Source organism: Myxocyprinus asiaticus, chromosome 2 (assembly GCF_019703515.2).
Source record: "Myxocyprinus asiaticus isolate MX2 ecotype Aquarium Trade chromosome 2, UBuf_Myxa_2, whole genome shotgun sequence".
In the NCBI taxonomy this organism is placed as follows: Eukaryota; Metazoa; Chordata; class Actinopteri; order Cypriniformes; family Catostomidae; genus Myxocyprinus; species Myxocyprinus asiaticus.
In genome coordinates, this window is record NC_059345.1 from 31,233,936 (window position 1) to 31,254,221 (window position 20,286).

General features: G+C 39.5%; 1 protein-coding gene across 10 annotated transcripts in view; it reads left to right on the forward strand.

Annotated features, from left to right (window-relative positions):
• The window catches only part of tjp1a (tight junction protein 1a), a 183,451-nt gene that overhangs the window by 104,250 nt on the left and 58,915 nt on the right, over positions 1 to 20,286 (forward strand). For all 10 annotated transcript variants that reach the window (XM_051723556.1, XM_051723563.1, XM_051723507.1 and 7 more), the window contains 2 exons: positions 17,628 to 17,684; positions 19,599 to 19,723. In XM_051723556.1, the coding sequence (XP_051579516.1) occupies positions 17,628 to 17,684; positions 19,599 to 19,723 (182 nt within the window). The remainder of the gene's footprint in view (positions 1 to 17,627; positions 17,685 to 19,598; positions 19,724 to 20,286) is intronic.

The window sequence follows — 20,286 nt, forward strand, 5'->3', positions numbered from 1 at the left end:
TTTGCCTTTTGTAGTCAGTCTATTCAAAATTGAACACCTTTACCATCTTGAGATTATCACATAGTTCTAATAAACTGGCCTTTGAAGGAGAGATCTGATGTGTGATTTCCACCAATCAGCTCACACAGTAAACACAAGGAGTCACAGCTTCCCTGAAATTTGCATAAACTAAACTTCCTGTTTCTCTTGAAAATGGCTTTTCAGAATTCAGCAGGCTGAATAACTATAAATGAGGTCTGTATTGTGGACTTCTCATATAACCTATTGTTGGAGGGTGTTGGACATATTGATATCCAGATACATACTGTATATTCAAACAATATATTGTTTACTTGTCAGTGCGCATCATTAGAACTTGATGAACAGGAAACTGACAGCAAAGAGGCATCATAGTTCTGCAGAACACACACACACACACACACACACACACTCATAGTGCTCCTCTGAATCCAACTATTAAAGGATTACTGCATGTAAGATGGATTTGGGCTGTGAGTATTTGTGCCAGTGCATCATGAGTGTGTTTGTGTGCCTGTGTAAGCTCATGGCTTTTTGAAAATATAGAGAGAGTGAGTGTTTTTATGGTTTGTTCAGGGCACAGCCCAGGAACCAAAGCAGATTGTGAGGAAAAGGGAAAAAGGTTCATTTTCATGTGATGGAAAGCTCATGTGACCTAGGTGTGTTTTAAAAATAACACACAGGAAAAATGAATGTAATCCTCATGACCCATCACCAAGAATGTAGGTTAAAGAAACAATGCTTAATGCTTTTTTAGGATCATTTTAGCAGTTTGCAGAAAAATGTAATAATATCGGAATGCCTGACAGATGAAAGAGCCTGTTTGTGTTTTACCGAGGTCATCTTTAGAGGATTTCACTGAAGGGATGTCCCATTGTGCCGGTTATGTTAGATCTATAGCTATGAAGCTTCATACAGTCTTATTCTCCTGAAGCACATGATCTAAAAAGTGACAGGGTAGTAAGGGGGCGTGGCCTAAAAACATGGGTGATCTCCAGATTACTAACAGTGATTCAATGAGTCTAGGCCAAAGTATACTTTGGTTATCTGCGTTGCCGATTGCTCTGCGCACAGGATGGGTGACGCAAATTTCATCATCAGCACAGTCCGCGCTGCCTGATCGCGTGTGGCCCAGATTTTCTTGACCTGCGGATGCTGTCCTCATGTGTGTGCATCGTTGCCGCATGCGTCGGCTATTGATTGTACTAAAAGTGTATCACAAAGCAGTTGAAGTGGGCATGCGTCGAACGCGTTTATATTCATTTGTGGTCAGAAAAGTATCATTTGAAAGACAATGTGACCGGGCACAATCCAATCCAGAATGCAGAAAAAGTAAGCATACCTGGGCCTTCTGTGGTCAGAGGTGATGGGTGGTCTGGTGCTACTAGCTCGTAGCTATATCTCTTGTAACTTCTTGTTTATTCAATATCGTTTGCTGGGGACCAAAGGTGTCATTCATGATAGGGACTGGTGGGCCACCACTTTTTTGCCATGGCCCTTTTTGTCCCCAAAACTTTTTGAAAAACTGTAGGTTGCGGCAGGGGTGTGTTTAATACAGAGGAAACATGTCTAATTCTTGAGCAGGACGTTCCATTTTTATTCGCGTGTTATAATGTATGGTGATCCAGCACTGATTTTTTTTTTATTTATTTTTTTTAATATTTTGATCATATGATGAGTGGTTGTTATCAGTGATTGTAAGCGACAGCGGCAATGCACTCTCCACACAAAAACACCTTCAGACATGCTTCACTCACTTTGCTTTTCCGCAGTCTGCTATGCATTCCTGTGAAATACAAAAAATGCATGCAAATTTGTCCCAACTCATGACACGAATCCACTAATGTACAGATGCAATCTTAGTTTATAAAACAAAGTTATGTTAGGTTGGATTAGAACTACTTGTATTCATAGCAAACACGTTACCACTAGACCAATAACTCATATTTTACTTGCAATGAATGTCTGATCCATGGAATTTATACACTGACAAGGATTAGGTTATCCAGTTAAATGTAAGATGTTCATTTGAATACTTGATTTTGTCAGCAAGAATAAATTTTAGTTTAATAAATTTAAACATCCCTGACATCACTATTAAATCATTTATCTATGAAAAAATTAAATCTGGCACTGTGCCACATCTAGATGTGCTAGAGTCTTAGATGAAATGAGCCCTGGTTTGCATGATAGGAGTCCTGGTAATGCACACACTTGCTCTGATGCTGCTGTAGGGTGTGCTGCAGTAGACAGCTCGAGTATAGAGGAGATGAGCTTAGCAGCAGGTGTGTGTTTTGCAGCAGTGGTTAACAGACTGCACACAGTCCAGGGCTGAGCAAGAGCAACGGTGTCTCATTTCTCCCATCTCGCATGCACGCACGCACACACACACAAGGTGGGTTTATTTCTCCTTCCTTCCCTTCTGCACTTTCTCTCACACACTGCACATACAGAGGAAGGAGCATCAAGAGATTGTGTGGAACTACTATTGCAGAGGGGAATTTTCTCTGTGTGTTTGCTGAGGGCAGGATATCATCTCTCACTGTCTGACGCCCGTATTTACACCTGTGTTGAGTCTCCATCCTGAAAACATGTAAAGTTCCTGGCTGTCATTCTAATGAGGGATCTTTAGCACACTGGAGGATCTGCCATTTGCTTGTGCACTGCTGCTGGCCACCTGACTGTCTCTGTGTGGATTTACATCAAAAGGGCAAGTGTATAGCACACTGCTGCAGTCTGTATGGATCTGCAACGAGAGGAGGAAACGCATGGAGAGGTACACATCTTTATTTTTATAACCTACACCACCAACTACCGCTGATCTGTGAGTGTAACACTCTGCAGCAGAGATAATTATGTCATTTCCCACATGCAGCATGCAACAATTATTGTATTTCTCTGTCTAATTGGGTCACTCGTCTGTAATTTGTGGATGTTCTGACATTTCATTATTTGGATAAACAGAAGACGTTAGTTTGTACCATCTTTGGGATAATGAATGGAAGAGTCTCATCCTTAGAGAGCATTTGCAGTGTCAGGCATCTCTGAGCATGTCAAGTCATCAGATTGGCTGATCACTGTTTGGGCTGTGCTGGACAGGCTGCAGTAAAATATAGCCTGGATGTCAGTGAACTCTTAGGTAGCTAGAATATTGGACATGTAATTGATTTTGCTGCTTTGTAGATCAAGACTGATCTCACAATGAAATCGGAAACAGTAGGCTGACTTTAGCTAAAATCGGTCTGTGCTTGCCAAAATTCGAAACTCTGCCCTCATTGGAGGAATGCATATTTTATAAACTGTACCCCCCAAACCTAACCATCAGTGGAGTAAAAATCAAATTTTCGAGGGAAAAATGGAACCTCCGAATTGCGCTTGTCATTAGTTATGTGAATGCAATTACTTCCTAGTTTCAGCGCGGGATCCGAACCCGGTCTCCAACGCTGCTGACGCGCCACAAGGGAAGGTAAACGCACTGGAACTGATGCAGAAGTGTCTGATAAGAGATACCGCTTGTCAGTGAGTTTCAAGGGCGTAGATTTGGCCTGAACATTCGGGGGTTGCAGCGTAAAGCATTTACCCATGTTTCCATTGATCATGGTAGAAATATTGGGGGGGTTGTACTTGCTTGTTTTGATTGTCCCACTGCAGGTGCTAAAAACAATTTTAGGTACTTTTCCCCGGAACTAGTACTTTTCATCGCATTCACACTTAAGGAACAGCCTGGGAGATGCTGCAGCCTGTGATTGGTCAAAAACCTATGACACACACAGCATTGAGAAAGGAGAGGAATCCACAGCCGCTATTAGTAAACAACTAGATGCTTGCCTGCTACTCAGAGGATTTTACAATTCCCTAAACAGAAATAAAATGAATCAGAATGAGCTTTATTGCCAAGTATGCTTACAAGTACAAGGAATTTGTCTTGGTGACAGAAGCTTCCAGTGCGCAAACAATACAACAACAAGACAGAGATAATAAAAATATTTATAAAAAAAAATTAAAAAAAATAATAGAAAATATAAGTATATATAGAAATATACAATAAGACCAATATATATATATATATATATATATATATATATATATATACATATACATACATACATACATACATACACACAGGTGTATATGTACGTATGTACAAATACAAACCTGTTATATTCAGATAGTGCAAGGGAATGTAATTGCAGAAGAGGTAGGATATGTTAGATAAACATAAATAGACTAAACTGTGTAGTGCACATAATTATTGCTCAATGGGAGAGTTTTAACTGTTCATGATACTGTTTTTAACTGTTTGGATACTTTGTAAAACTAACAAAGTATCCAAAGAGGATCACCCGTTTCACATGTGTGTATGTGTGTAACTTCATCGGGAGACATGCTTTGAGTTTTCATTGCATCTGTGTTGTTTGTACTGTGACTATACATAAAATAAAGTGATATCTGGACTTTGGATTTTTCCTGGGATGACGAATATACATAATCAGATGTTTATCGAGAGTGGGTAATTGAACTCTATTATACACTAAACCATTCATGAAATCTAGTTCACATTAGGGAAGTATTGCGTGCCTGTTAAGGGTCGACCGATATGTTTTTTTCGGGGCCGATAACCGATATTTGGGGCCGATATACATTTGCAGTAAAAATTAAAATTTTAAATCAACAGTCAAAAAGTCTCTTAAGAACTGAGCAAGTATGAGGACATTGTGGCCCAAAGAAGTGGACTATGGGGACTTTCTACTGTTTATATATAGATAGGAAAGATACTGTATGGGGGTTCAGGGTTAACACCTGAGAGAAAATGTAAGTAAAAGTATTAATGTTACCAAAAACAAACAAACACTGTACATCTAAATAGTGCAGTTTAAAAATACTGTTTGCTGTCGTTAAGTATAAAGGGGCTGACTATCAAATAATGGAAATGTTTTTCATCATATGCAGAGAACCCGTTTTGGTTGTCTTTCTTGCCATCCATGCCAGAGATGATGTTATCTCTGATTAATTTGAACAAAATGTAAACAAAAATCTCTGTTTATTATCTATGGGCACGAAAAATGTTGATTTAATAACGCAAATTTTAGATCGTTTTTTTAAAATCGTTTCTAGTCTAAAAGCGTTCTGGAACCACGATAAATTGTCCTGTCACAAACCTTGCTTAGCTGAACCATCAGAGTCCTATCAGAAACATGAAGATTGTTTCTGCTTCATTTTAATTTTCTGCAGTGTATTTAACAAAAGATGCTCACTGTATTTCTCCGCTACGGTCTACTGTCATTAAAATAACCACGTCTGCAGCTCTACTATGCGGTGCTTCATGTCGTGGGCCGGTGGAGAGCGGCAACGTGTGCAGAGTGCGAAAAGGCATTAATGAAGCGTGTTTGGTGCTAGAGAAAAATATTCAAGGATATAGTGCTGAAAGATTAGTGCTATTTACGCCTGGAGCGCTTGTGGTGTACACAGCTCCGTTGTTTTGTCGTGCTGCTAACCTAAAGTGTAGAAACGGTGAAATGGGACAGACTTTGTCATGAGGTCTCGCAGTCCGTGTCCGAACTCTGAACCATGGATTTTTCCATCCGGACCGCGAGATATCATGACAGCGGTTGCCCCATCTCACCGCTAATTGGTGATCGCTGGCATGGAGTATTGTGATGTTCTCTCAGTGATGCGTCTCTCATGCTGCCTTACTCTCTCCCACCTCCCCCCCACGACTACGGAGTACAGTGTTGATTGGCCATTTACTCGTGACATATAACCAATATGATAATACTGTCGGCAGGACATTGAGCCAGACTACAAGCAGTAACCTTTCAGAGAGAGAGACAACGGAGCACATTTTAACATTTATGGGCAATCAGATTAGACAAAATAATGATTCCGATCATAAGAAAAATCATGAATATCGTAGTGGTGGGCGATGTGACCAAAATCTCATATCACAATATGAGTAATTTTATATCACGATAATGGTATATATCACGATATAGTAATTTTTTTTTTCTGGAAAATCAATAAAAATAGATTAACATAACCAAATTGTAATGCCTATTTTTGGAAAATCCAGTCAGTGAAATAAATAGTTTTTAAGCAAAAACTATTATGTATACTGTATAATTTTCTCTTTATTTAGAACTTGACAAACAGTCAAAGTTAAAAATAAAATTAACACTCGGTTTTAAGTCAACCTTACCATATTACTCAATTTCACATTATGACACATTTCAGTCTGATATGTTGTTGACCATCACTATTATAAACTTTCCTCAAGATATTTTCAAAGCAAAGCAACAAAGAATATATTACATAGTTTTAGTAAAAAATACACAACGAAAATAACACTAAGAAAATAAATTTCCAAAATATTTATAAACACTTGCAAAAAAAGAATGAATTAGGAACGCATCTTTTGGCTTGCATAAGATTCTTTAACGCGCTTCTTTTTGAGGTGGTAAAACAGATTGTTTCTATTACCACAAGTGATTATTGTTGCACAACATAGTTTGCAGATTAAATTTTTGTTTTTTGTGAACCTACACCATAGATGTCGCACCTGTTTTTACAACAAGCTCCCCTTCATTTTATTGACTTTTTTATTGATCACATCAGCAATAATTCATCAAATGATGAAGTACAGATGTGCGGTATAGTCAAGCGAACCTCTGCATGTTAAAGAGATGATTCAGGTGTCTGGATCAAGTGACACTGTCCCAGCAGAGTGTGTCAGATCACGGTGGACGGCTGCATCCTCTGATATAGAGCGCTCACAATCAGCCCGCAAAATCGGAATGGTAAAGAATCAGCAACGAGTCTGTGGGTGCCTTTGCGCCGTTGCCTGATCTGCATAATTTCTTTAGTGAATCTGCCGCTACACCAGCGTGAGCAGATTTTACCAGCCGCAACTCATTCACCGCTCAAGCCTGGTTTCAGTCACATATGAACGGCCACTGATAGATACGCACGACATGGATATTTACATATCGCGATATACACGAAATAGCAAAATCTCTATCGGTTGACACTTTATATCGTCATATCGCCCAGCCCTAGAATATTGCATCTGATTATCGGCCAGGATGATTATCGGTCGACCCCTAGTGCCTAGAGTATTTCAGTACAGTAATTTATGTTGTCATAAAAGCCTTTATTGTTAAAGATTGTGTTGATAAATAGGTTTATAGTGCTGTATGATAGTTTGACCGCTCGTCTCATTTCTCACTGCGGCTACAGCAGCACTGAGCTCCACAGGCACAGCTCTTGCACCCAGTTTAAACTGTAACCTGAAGACATGGACTGCGTTCCGAAAATGGGAAAATGCATCCTTCAGGGGGCTGTAGGAGGAGGTAGGATAAATAAGGTGCTTTTTAAACTGTTCAGAGTTAAATTCATCCAAAAACGCTGTCATTTAAACCATTAACTGATTAGGAAGCTGCCTACATTTTCGGATGCAGCCAAAGCTCATGTAAAACAGCCCTAACAAAAGTGTAATGCTGATCCCGGTGTCCTCCGCCAGTGTTGTTTATATTGAATCGCGCGTTCCAACCACGTCAAAAGAAAAATGGTCAATACTAGATGACGTCACTGCGGTGGTAACTAGAGGTGTAACGGTTAAAATTTCTCATGGTTCAGTTTGTATCACGGTTTTAGGGTCACGATTTCGGTATGGTTCTGTATTTGCAATGTACAAAAAATAAAATAAAAATAATAAATATTACTGCCAAATCCAAAGGAAGAATACTCTATTTGGTAACAAACAACAACAGGTTCACTTCAGCAGGTTTGCCCTAAATAAAAATAATTGTTTTACAGTAACTATAGTTTAACTATGGTATTTGTAGTAAAAACATAGTAACCACAAAATCAACATGGTTGCTGTCATGTTTACAATATATAGTGTAATCATGGTTACTATATGGAATCTGTTGTAAAACCATGGTTAGTTGCATCAGAACCATGATTTCTGCAAAGAAAGCCATGGTGACAGCAGTCATGGTTACTACAATATTACTATAGTAAAACCATGGTTAAATTTTGCTTGGTCTTTAACTAAACCCTTTTCTCATTAATAAATCAACATTTGAACTTAATACCTGCACTATTACGCTACATACATCAGCATAAAATGCATTTCAAGCTCTACTGCACATATTCAATATTCGGAAGCTGTACATCACTATAGAAGGAACATTGCTATTAAAAAGGTTACGAGGGATGTTGTGATGCAGCTCGAGTGTTTTAATCATACGCAGAAATCACACATCTTCGTCAGCGGAGTAGGGAAGCATATCGTTGGCAATGAACACCCCAATCGCCTTAGTTATTGTTTTATGTCTGTCCGAATCAGCACTGAGTGCCTGCTTAAAAGCTAAAGGGAATATGTGCAGTTTCGGCTCATCTTTTCCTGGTGATTTCAGCATAAATGATCATATGTCGATGTATTATCAGTATATGGCACTCGTGTTGAGCGATGTCTGCAAACAGTGCCTGTTTTGTAAAAGTTTTTTGATCATCGCTGTTGTAACTGACTGCAAAAAGAAAATGTTTCCAGACAGGAGACCTGAATAACACGGGGGGCTTCTCTATCAGCGGCTCGTTTTCTCCACTTGCCATTTTCAACTACACAAAATGCTTGCAGAACAGTGATGTCATCAAGTTGACCCGTGTGAAACACAGGCAGAGCGTATCCATCTACAGATCCATTCAGGTGCATGAGCGGAGCTTGTAACTGTGCGTGTCTATTTTACGCTTTATTTTCTTCACAAAATTTTGTGCTTCAGATGCGTCAATAAACTTGAGGTGAACTGCGGTGTCGGTGGCGAGTCGTACTGTTCATTTTTTTTACCGAGAACCGTTACACCCCTAGTGGTAACTATGTGAATGCAACAGGGGAAAAGTCTCCTCAGGTGTTCCATTCCTCGTATGAGTTCTCATGTAGAAAGTTACTAAAAGAAAAGTACCAGGACTGTAGTTGGGAAAGGGACTTATGTGGCCGATCCTAGGGTACTGGGACTTTCTGAAACAACATGCTGACTTTTCTGTGTGATCCTGTTGTTAGATCATATCCTATAGCTAATCACTTGAAGTTCATGCTTTATGTTAAGTACTGTTTGTGCACTGATTCAGGTCACTGTCTGATCTTTTTGTTTGCCTTTTTTAAAAATATATATTTATTCATGATGTTTATGTTGCTAGACAATGCGAAATTCATTGTTTAGTGGGGTGTTTTGTTTTCAGTAATGTCAGGCTAATTTAAGGTGATCAGATGCCTTATTGGCTTTTGTGTTTTTATTTAAAGGGGACCTATTATGCGAAATTCACTTTCACATGGTGTTTGAACATAAATGTGAGTCGGCAGTGTGTGTACACAACCACCCTACAAAAAGTTAAAAGTCCACCCACTCCTCTTTCTTATATTTCTATTAATCAAAAACAGTGTCTCAAAATGACTGGTTTTGGTATCCGCTCTAAAGTGACGTCACTTTAGAGCAGGCCTCGCCCACGACTGGTGACGGACTCCACCCTATTATCATAGATCCTACCCTGAGTGATCTACACACAGTCTGCCATTTTTTTTCCACGCTGGAGCAGCTACATTGAGAAGAATAATGTCTCAGCTTCATAAGCGTCATACGTGTTCTGTTGTAGGCTGTAAAAGTGAACATACGAGTCTTCATGTACTCCCTGCATCAGAGCCACTGAAGACGCAGTGGACAAGTTTTGTTTTTGAAGAAAATGTTCCCCTAAACATACCAAAATTCGTGTATGTTTGAGCAAATCATTTTACACCGGACTGCTGTGTGAATGAGGGTCAATATAAAGCAGGATTTTCTAAATATTTGATTCTCAAGCTTGGATCGGTACCAACTGTTCGTGTTCCAGCTTTATATCCTGAAGATGTAAGTATCACACTTTATATTTTGTGAATGTTTGCAAATCGCATGATGCAAGACAACCCCCTAAAATGTCATGTCTCGTTATAGTGCATAGCTAACGTCATTACAGTATATTTTTGTGTTGCTCATCCATCGTTGCTAAATGGCTGAAAAACACTCTGGTATTTACGGTGTCAGTCATATTGGTTGTGATTTGTTGTTGCTATAGTATCCGAAGCACCAGCTGTAAAGGCACAGCCCTGTTCCGGAAAGGGGGCGGGGAGCAGCAGCTCATTTGCATTTAAAGAGACACACACAAAAACAGCGTGTTTTTGATTCCACCCAAAAAAGAGGCATATACAACATGGTATAATAAATGATCTGTGGGGTATTTTGAGCTGAAACTTCACAGACACATTCTGGGGACACCTGAGACTTATATTACATCTTGTAAAAAGGGGCATAATAGGTCTCCTTTAAAGATAAAAATGCTCTCTGCAAACAGGAAGGAGTTTCCTGCAGTAAATTCCAGCTCTTGGTTACGTCCTGTCCAGTCCAACTAGAGCTCTGCTCTTAAAACTGGTGTTAAGGGTTGACAGTTTTCCTTCCTAAACATTCTACTGTTCTCACAGAAAGCCTACAGCTTCGGTATTATTGGTGATGTTTTTAACCTCACTTGAGCACCAGTAAGTTTAATAGTTTTAGTTAAGTTTCAAGAACATGTCAGAAATAAATTATGGAAAAAATGCAACTGGGAATTGAAGAATATGATTGAGGGGAAATACGTTTCAAAACAGTCAGTAATAGTTTTAATAAACGCAAGCATGATGTGTAAATGTCTCAGTTTAGCGGTCCATACACCATACTTTTGTCCCAAAGTAAGGCTAATGGATCATTTCCTGTTTAAAGCGGAAAAGACAAAGTCAGCACCTTAACCGTTAGAAGATTTGAGCACAAACAAGCTGTACAATTGAGCAGAGAATCAAAGGCTTTACATTGCAACTCTAAAGTGCTCCACAATGAAGAAACCTAGGAAATTACGCCTACTATTAGGTTCCATATGTATCACGTTAATAGAAAACCTGGAAATATCAGGCAATTTTAAAATAGTGATTTCCAGGAAAAGTCATAGAAATTTCTGTAGTTAATATTCATTTTTCTAGTCATGCTATGCTCTAAAATATTTCATTTGTTAGAAATTGCTCTGTGTGACTGCAATGTCTTTATAAATGATTTAAAACAATTCTTATCCAGTAATCTTTTTTTAAAAAAAAATTTTATTTAGTTTTTCTCCCAATTTGGAATGCCCAATTCAAGTCCTCGTGGTCGCGTAGTGATTCGCCTCAGTCCGGGTGGCGGAGGACGAATCCCAGTTGCCTCCGCGTCTGAGACAGTCAACCTGCGCATCTTATCATGTGGCTTGTTGAGTGCGTTGCCACGGAGGTATAGCACGTCTGGAGGCTTCATGCCATCCACCGCGGCAACCACACTCAACTCACCATGCGCCCCACCGAGAACGAACCACATTATAGTGACCACGAGGAGTTTACCCCATGTGACTTTACCCTCCCTAGCAACCGGGCCAATTTGGTTGCTTAGGAGACCTGGTTGTAGTCACTTAGCACGCCCTGGGATTCTAACTAGCAAGCTAGCGTACTCCAGGGGTGGTAGCCAGCGTATTTTACCACTGAGCTACCCAGGTCCCCGTTATCCAGGAATCTTTATTTGTTTTGGAAAAGTCATGGATATTTGGTCATGGTAATTAATTGGCCAAAAAGTGTGTCAGAACTAGGTATGTGCAAAACTATCAATTTTCATAATTGACTCGTTGGTTGGTTGCTTGAACGACTAGTCTGTGTTAAGCATAATAATGTATAATATAGGCTCTATTATATTCACGTGACCCCGATCAGATGCGTTTCAGAGGGATATATGGACGCTAAGTGCAGCACTTTAACATGTTAACGAATGGATATTCAACAAATAAATAGGATAAATAGCTATAACATCTTATAGGACAAAAGGCTTCAATAAAAAACACAAAACCACTTATGCACATCCTGAACGTAGAATGACACGCTTCAATGTATACAGAGTTTGGGAGTCTTAAGCGATCCTCGCCTCGCAAAGCACAAAACTGCAAGATAATATACAAATCCAACCCGATCTCATGAAAAGTCATACATAATTTACGAGTTGGCTATTTCGTGTGGTCTTGCACGATGTTGTTCGCATAAACTCATGCGAATTCATCACGTGCAAATGCCCGGATGTCTAATGCGGAAGTAAGCGCGAGTTCCGCATACGAGGCGTTAAGGACATACTTATTAATATTATGCCCTTACCCAAACCCCTTATCTACTCTTAACCAATCAGTAGAGTGTGTAAACATGATAGGAAGCGGTTGTGTGTGACAGAAGCAAGTAATTGTCACGTATTAGATGGAAATGATGTCCAGCGACATCACTGGCTGTAGTGAAAGTCATAGGAATTAAAACGAGTGCTGTCGCACGATATCATATGAGTTAGCCAAATTTAGAAAAGTCACAGGAATCCTGACGATTTCGCCGTGAGAGTGTGTTGTACAAATCTAGTTGTTGATGCAACGCTTTGATGGCTGTTACAGCAGTGGTGCGTAAATAGACTAAGCATTGTGTTTCCCATTAAAACCACCACCACTAAAAATATTATTGTTAGTAGTCGACCCCACTAATCGACCAGTCAGTTGTTGGATTAGTCGACCACAGTAACACATCCCTAGATGGAACCCTGGCTTTGTCTTGAACTTTTAACTCGTGTGCTTTAATATGGGCAAGCACTTGCACGTCCATGTGTTCATGTGTGCATGGCAATTAACATGCTAACATTTGCATAATCAATTATACATTACTGGTTCAGGTTGAACTCTCTCACACAGTTCTACATTACAGCTCTTACTACCTTACTGTTTATTATCTGTACACTCTAACACACCTCTCAAACTCCTTTTCTCAAAATTGCTCGAATTTATTTGGCTAGACGTCTCACAGGAAAGGAAGCCAGGCTGTGGTGTGTTAATATACATGTGTATTTATTTGCTGTGGGTTTGTAGGAATGTTATTTGAGAGGGTTCAGTTTACACAGGCAGGAGCATGTGGACCTCCCTACAGCATTGCAAACCAGACAATATTATTCTAAATTCTCACATCTGAAACCTGTATTTATACTTAAAATTATAGCCCTGCATTTCCCCTGCTGTGTGTATGTGCTGAGGTGTCTAATGACTAGAACAGTTATTACTTAACAGCCAAGACTGCTGCAGCTCACTAGCAAACACCCTGAAACTGCTTATCACCTTTAAAAACTAAGGAGTTTCTAACCAGCAGTCAGTTTGCTCATTGATTTTATTGATCCAGAGATAAATCTCTTATAGATGCACCACCTTTTAAGCTGCCTGCCTGCTTTAGTGAAGCTGTTGGCCCAGAAAAGATGGCCGCTGTTCTCACAGCCTCTCAGTTTCACCTGACTGTCAGAGCTCACTATTAGCTGCTTATCTGGGCTCTTTGAACCCTTGCTGTCTTTCTGGCAGGTCTGAGGTCTGCTTGATACAAAGACTCTCTTTAACGGCAGATTGAGTCTTTGGCTCTGAGCGGGACTGCCCATGTCTGCCCTTTGTTTCTTAGTGCAGATCTACTGCGGCCAGGCCTCAGGCCTGAATAGATGTGAATGTATAAATATACCCCGGCGTCCATGCGCATATAAAGGCTTATTGTTTGCTGCTGCTTGTGGGGAATTATTAGATCACCACTATGTTTTAGGCTCTTTGTTTCTCATGTGTTTTTCTTTTCCCCCCAAAAATGAGACCTTGTTTTGATTTGCCTCCAGGAGATTTAGTTTGGCTGTATGATGAATTAAAGAGTGTTTTCCAATATATTCTAGGAATATAAGATTCACTATTTAAGTCCAATATCTAATGCAAGATCTACGATTTTACACGAGTATAGTGGAATTTTATTATCAAACTGATGGAACCTGCAGAGCTTAGTCACAACTTCAAAAGGTGCCATGTTGTGTTTAAGAGTTGGGCTCGATCGTCCATCACAAGTTTTATCTGTCCTGAGCATCACACAGCTCAGATTTCAGAAGAGTGTGTTTACGCTGAGCTCTGCCTTGTTGTGATTAATTAAAAGATAATCTCGTCAGATTAGAGAATCAGAAGTGATTAGCCTGACTTGTATAAACGGCTTCTAAGGTCATAGAATGGCTCTTTTATTTGGCTGTTATCTGACCCCCCACACAGACTCCTTACCATGAGGTTCTCTAATCAGAGGGGACTGTAAGATCCCAGAGGTTAATGAGAATGCTAGTGATGACTAGAAATCTCATGGAGACTAAAGGTGGGAGCAAGAGTGTGTGGGTGTTTGCATAAGAAGGTAGCGACATGGACTGAATGGCGAAATCCAGTCATAAAAACAGAATTAACTTTAAAACTCAGAATGTAGCGGAATTTGACATGTGGGATAAAATTAATGTAGGAACGCACAATTAATCAATTATTAAATCACAAAAGGCTGAGATTTAATGATAAATACACCGTCTGCATGTGCGGCGTGCTTCAAAGTGAATGTGCGAAGCCGAACACTCATCATCATAAGCATCATGTGTGCTCTGTGTGTAGATGACAGAGAGCAGAGCGCTTATTAACCTTAAAGTACGCAGCACATGCAGACTATATGTTTATAGAATTAAATCGCAACATTTTGCGATCTAAGAAACGCATTAAGCCATATAGTGCTTATCCGGCGGTGTGAAGATGTCGTCAAAAACAACAGACTGAAAGTGCTTAATTTGGCTTATTGTCAAAATAAAAGCTCAGTTTAAGTAGATGCCTGAAATTGAAGAAATTGTGACAGAGATATATTACGACTGTATAGTAAAATATAATATTCAGTGTAAAAATAATAATAAATCAATAAGGTCTGAAGTACAACATGACATTACAGTAACAGTTCCAGAGAATATTTAGTCTAATGGTGTAATTCATGCTTGTGAGACTTCATCAGTTCTTAGTTAATTTCGAGTTGGACATTCATAACATGCGCATCTGTATAAGAATAATTCAGTAAAAAGAACTGCCTCATTTAAGAGAAATTGGTTGATACCGGAAGCACAGCATGTTTCATGCTGCAGATTCAAAAGAGCCAGCTCTTAAGAGTCATTCGTTTGGGAATCAGATTATACCGGTAGCGTCATATGTTCTACACTGTAGAGTCAAAAGAGTCATAAGAGTCATTCGTTCGGATATCAAAATACACTGGTACTGCTGTGGTTCTTACACTGTAAATTAGGTAGAGAGCTGTGCTGGCGCTAAATTGTGCACTGTCAAGAGTATTTAATTACAGTGTTCGGTCCACATCGACAGAAAAATTGCACGTACAGGAACTGTTACCGGAATCAAAAGTACTAAAAATGAAACTGATCCTGGATTTTTTACAAATGGAGCCGGCTCTGTATAAGAACCAGTTATCTGTATCCAGCCTTACTCTTGGAGCAAGAGAAAACAATTACGCTCCGACTTTCAAAAAAAATCCTGCATCTCGCTCCAGGCAGGATAATGCCGGTCCACTCCTCACTCTGCTTCCACTTTGCTCCGCTCACATACTTTGTTCTGGAATATGTGTATTCATCCGCGAATGCAGACAGAACATCCGTCTTAAAAACGACTTGCCTCACTCCCTTGTATTAGTGGCCTCATTTACACCTGGTATTAATATCCATCTCAGGTATCTATTTACAGCTGAACAGGTGTAAAGGAGATTTTTTTCAAGGTGGTTGTTAATATCAGGTGTAAACTGAGAATTGTTCTCAAATATTGTCCATTCATTCTTCCTCAAAATTACTAATGGAATAGTAAAGTGGAAAGGAATCAGAACCAGAATTGTTAAATTCCTTACTATTCCCGTCCCTACTGCTTTCGCTCCTGACCTTGCCTTTCGCACAGGCGTAATGCAGTCGTTCTCCTGAAACCAGGACTGTCTGCTGTTCACCCACCACCAAGGACAAGACCCCTTGTCTCTCTCTCTGTCTGTCTGTCCTATGGTTCACTGCATGGGCATTTTTCTCATGGTTGGGGCCCCTGCTGTCGGTTCTTACAGTCCGATGAATCCAGCACCTCTGACCCAACAGACACATGAAAGGGATGTGGATGGAGGGTCAGAGGTGGGGAGAACGGCACGGTAAGAGGGTGGGAAATGGATGCTTTTCAAATGGGTCAGATCCTTTCACAATAAAGCCCAGCCATGAGAGGGGCAGAAATGGGGGCATAGAGGTGTTGTTGAACTGAATGGTTGCCCCTGTGCCAATTAGGGCCATGAATGAGGTGCTTGCTGAGCAGTGTGGTAAATGGGTCAAAGGGTTAAACTGTGTTCAGAGCAGAAATACTGGACTTCTAAGTGAGATACACACTGCGGAGTGGAAGTGGGAAACAGAGGGAGAGAAATAGTTTTGAGTTGAAGCCTGCTTAAAAATGCATATCTTTAGAGACTGAAACACACTTTATATGTAGCTGAGGTTTATGTATTGTTTGGAGAGGAATTAACAGAAGAGTGTTTGAAGAGACAGGTGTGTGTGTGTGTGTGTGTGTGTGTGTGTGTGTATATATATATATATATATATATAAAGAAGGGAGATGGATTGTTGTGAAGATGAATTTTGATCAGGGTGATGATGATCTGGTCAGGTTTCTGTTGCAAACATTCATGTGAAAATTCTGTTGATATTGTACAGTTATTGAAGTACCCTCAGCTCTGTTTTTTGTTGTTGTTTTTTTATTTTTTATTTATACATTCTGCAGAATTACACAGAAATTGGTGCAGAAATGACAAAAAAGTTGCAGATTTCATCTGGACCTGCCAGTGTGGATATAATGTTTGTGTGATCAATGCAGTTTAAACATTGCAATTGAGATGCAAAAAATTGCTGAAATTGAATGAACCATGAATTTTGTTTAAATATTCGTTCTGTGTAATTGTCACGAGGGAATTTACACTTCTGGTAATTATCAACCAGACACAATGGCAGATGCTGATAATCTCAAAATGTTTAATTGTCCATTTTAAGTGTAATTTCAGCTACCACAAAAGAAAAAAAACCTGTCTGTTTGCTGATAAATAAGTGCTTCTAGACACAAGTAGAACCCGCGCAGGTAGAGTTCTTAGATCATAAGCTTGAGTCTGTTTCAGAGCTTTCATACCTGCTGTACTTTATTTCTGCCTGGCATCTGCCATACAAGAGTGAGTGAGCACATACTGTTCACCTCAGCTCAGTGTTAAGCTATAAATAAATATCTACTCTGTCTACTTTTCTTTATTTTTCCCTCTCTCTAACTAGATATGGTACTGTGTTTACAAGTGTTATTTTTGTTCTTGTGCTAAAACCAGGATGATAGAACCTGTTCCAGTGTTTGTAGTGTTGTTGTTTCAGTTGTTGTGTGTGTTTGGCACTTGGGCATGGCCATAGTTAGCTTTGCAGTACAGTTTAGGCCACTAGCACAGCATTTACACAAGCACACAGATTTACTTTAGGCATAAAGAGTTGGTGAGGTCAGAGTAAAATCACCTCTTGCTGTCCATGCCATAGACAAAGAGAAAAAATTCCTGCTGATACAAACTCATTTTCTGTGCTTAGACTCTGTCCTTACTGGAGTACTGACCTCTCACTCTCTTTCTCTCTCTCTCTTTTTTTGTTTTTACACAGAGTACAACGATGGAGGAAACTGTAATATGGGAGCAGCATACGGTGACTCTTCACAGGGTAAGTGTTGAACATTGTGTGTTTTACTCGCTCTCCCTCAGTGCTTCAGTTTTCTTCCCCTCTAAATGATCTAATTTCTTTCTTTCTTTTTCATACATTTGTACTTTTTACATTTGCACTTTGTCATGCTCATATTTTCTTTTATACTTTCATAATTTTTTGTACTATCATACTTCCCTTTCTCCGTCTGTCTTTCTTTCTTTCGTTCAAACTTTGTTGCGTTCGTTCGATCATACTTTTGTACTTTTGCACTTTCTGTCATACTTTCATGTTTTCTTTCGTCCTCATACTTTTTTTGTGCTTGCATACTTTTTTGTACTATTATACTTTCCTTCCTTCTGTCTTTCTTTTTTCTTTCATTCGTTCATACTTTGTTTCTTTCAGTCATACTTTTTTACTTTTACACTTTCTGTCGTTTGTTCGTTCATTCTTTCGTTTGTTTCTTCATACTTTCTTGCTTTCATTCGTTTGTGCTTTCATACTTTCTTTTGTGCTTCCTTTCTGACTGTCTTGTTTTTTCATTCTTTCTACCGTACTTTCTTTTGTGCTTTCGTTCTTTCGTTTTTTCTTACTTTATGCAATTTCTTTCATACTTTTATATTTTCTTTCTTTTGTTTGTCTTTTTCTTTCTTTCATAGTTTCTACCATGCTTTTACACTTTTGTATTTTTTTCATACTTTAATACTCCGTCGTACTATCATAATTTCCTTCCCTCTCTCTATTTCTTTCTGTCTTTCTTTTCACCATTGGGAAGGCTTGCTGCAGGATGTGTGGTCATTCAACACACAATAGCCTATCCCCCAGATGGCAGGAAGCAGCATGTAAAAGGACAAAATGCCTGCTCTGCTCCACTTCCTTTCCCTCTTCCTGCATGTTCCTATGTTTCTAACACATCTAAACCTTAGAGAGATTATGCAACACTCCATCAAAATTCAAAGAATGAAAATACTGTTGTCATTCTTACATATCTCTTACATAACAATGTCTGTATAACTCTTCAGTACACCTCATCAGTATTCAGTGACCTGTTTCTTGATGTGCTGACAGCCTAGACAAGATAAGAGATGTACGAGCGCTAAGCCTTATATCGGGGGCTTTATTACGGAATAGGTGGAATATCTTTAGCTGTGTCAGTCAATCCGCTCATGGCTAACAGTGTTATATCCCTGCCTCTGTTACTGTCCACAAAAATAAACTAGGCTGTGATTGTTTGTGGTCACCTACTCAGGCTCTTGGTGTGTTTCTTAGCTGAGTATGTTTAGAGGAAATGCCGGGCAGTCAGAGTCCAGATGGTTTGGATGGTCAGAGGGTTTGATAGAGGCCCAGTGCGTGTGTGAAGATGAACAGTGACATCAGGAAGGGCTCTAAACAGAGTTGTACCCTCTGGCCTTCTGTCTAGAGTCTCTGTCTGTCTTTCTTTGCCTCTCTCTCTCTCTCATCTGCCTTTCTTTGTGATTGCTCAAGTGCAAGGGTGAGAGCCCAGACCATCAGACACCTGGGAGATTGAAAATCTGGCAGATATCACTCATACATTAAAACACACACGCAAACACACACCATCTATACCTTTGATACTATATAACTAATCATAACCCTCAAAAAAAAAAAAAAAAAAAGTGCATTTTTAGAATAAACACAAATGATAATATACTTAATTTATGAATTGTTTATTCTGAATGAGTACAACTCCAAATGTCCCCAAAAGGAGATCAGATTTAGCTCACTTCTTTTAGCTCATACATTTGTCCACAAACTGTAGCCAAGTAAACACACACACACACACACACACACACACACACACTAACCTACATGCCTGTCTATCATTCTATCCACTGTAATGAAATTACTCAGTATAATGAGTGAGTTCCAGGAGCCTACTCTAAACTCTCTGTGTCTGTGTGCAATCATCGACAGGCTCCGGGTTTTGGGTTTGGAATTGCTATCTCAGGGGGCCGTGACAACCCTCATTTCCAAAGTGGAGAGACCTCCATAGTGATCTCAGACGTGCTCAAAGGAGGACCAGCGGAGGGGCTTCTACAGTAAGATATGAATAAAACCAGTAGTGAAACACTAGCACTACAACACTAAACAATCTTTTTTCATCTTATTCTCAATATTTAATTGTACTTGCAGTGTTAATAGTCATAGTTAAGGGATAGTTCACCCAAAAACGAACATTCTCTAATCATTTACTCGCCCTCATTCCATCCCAGATGTGTATGCCTTTCTTTCTTCTGCAGAATACAAACAAAGATGTAGTAAAATATCTCAGCTCTGTAGGTCCATTCAATGCAAGTGAATGGTGGCCAGAACTTTGAAGCTCCAAAAAGTACATAAAGGCAGCATAAAAGTAATCCATAAGACTCTGGTGGTTAAATCCTTGAATTCAGAAGTTATGTGGTAGTTGTGGGTGAGAAACACGTCAATATTTAAGTCCTTTTTTACTCTAAATCTCCACTTTGACCAGCCCTCTTTTGCATGTTCACGGACTGCGTTCTTCTTTTGTGTTTTGGCGACTCACATTCTTTGTGCATATCCCCACCTACTGGGCAAGGAGGAGGAAAAACGGAGGGATAAATGAAAGGAAAAGAATTAATAATTC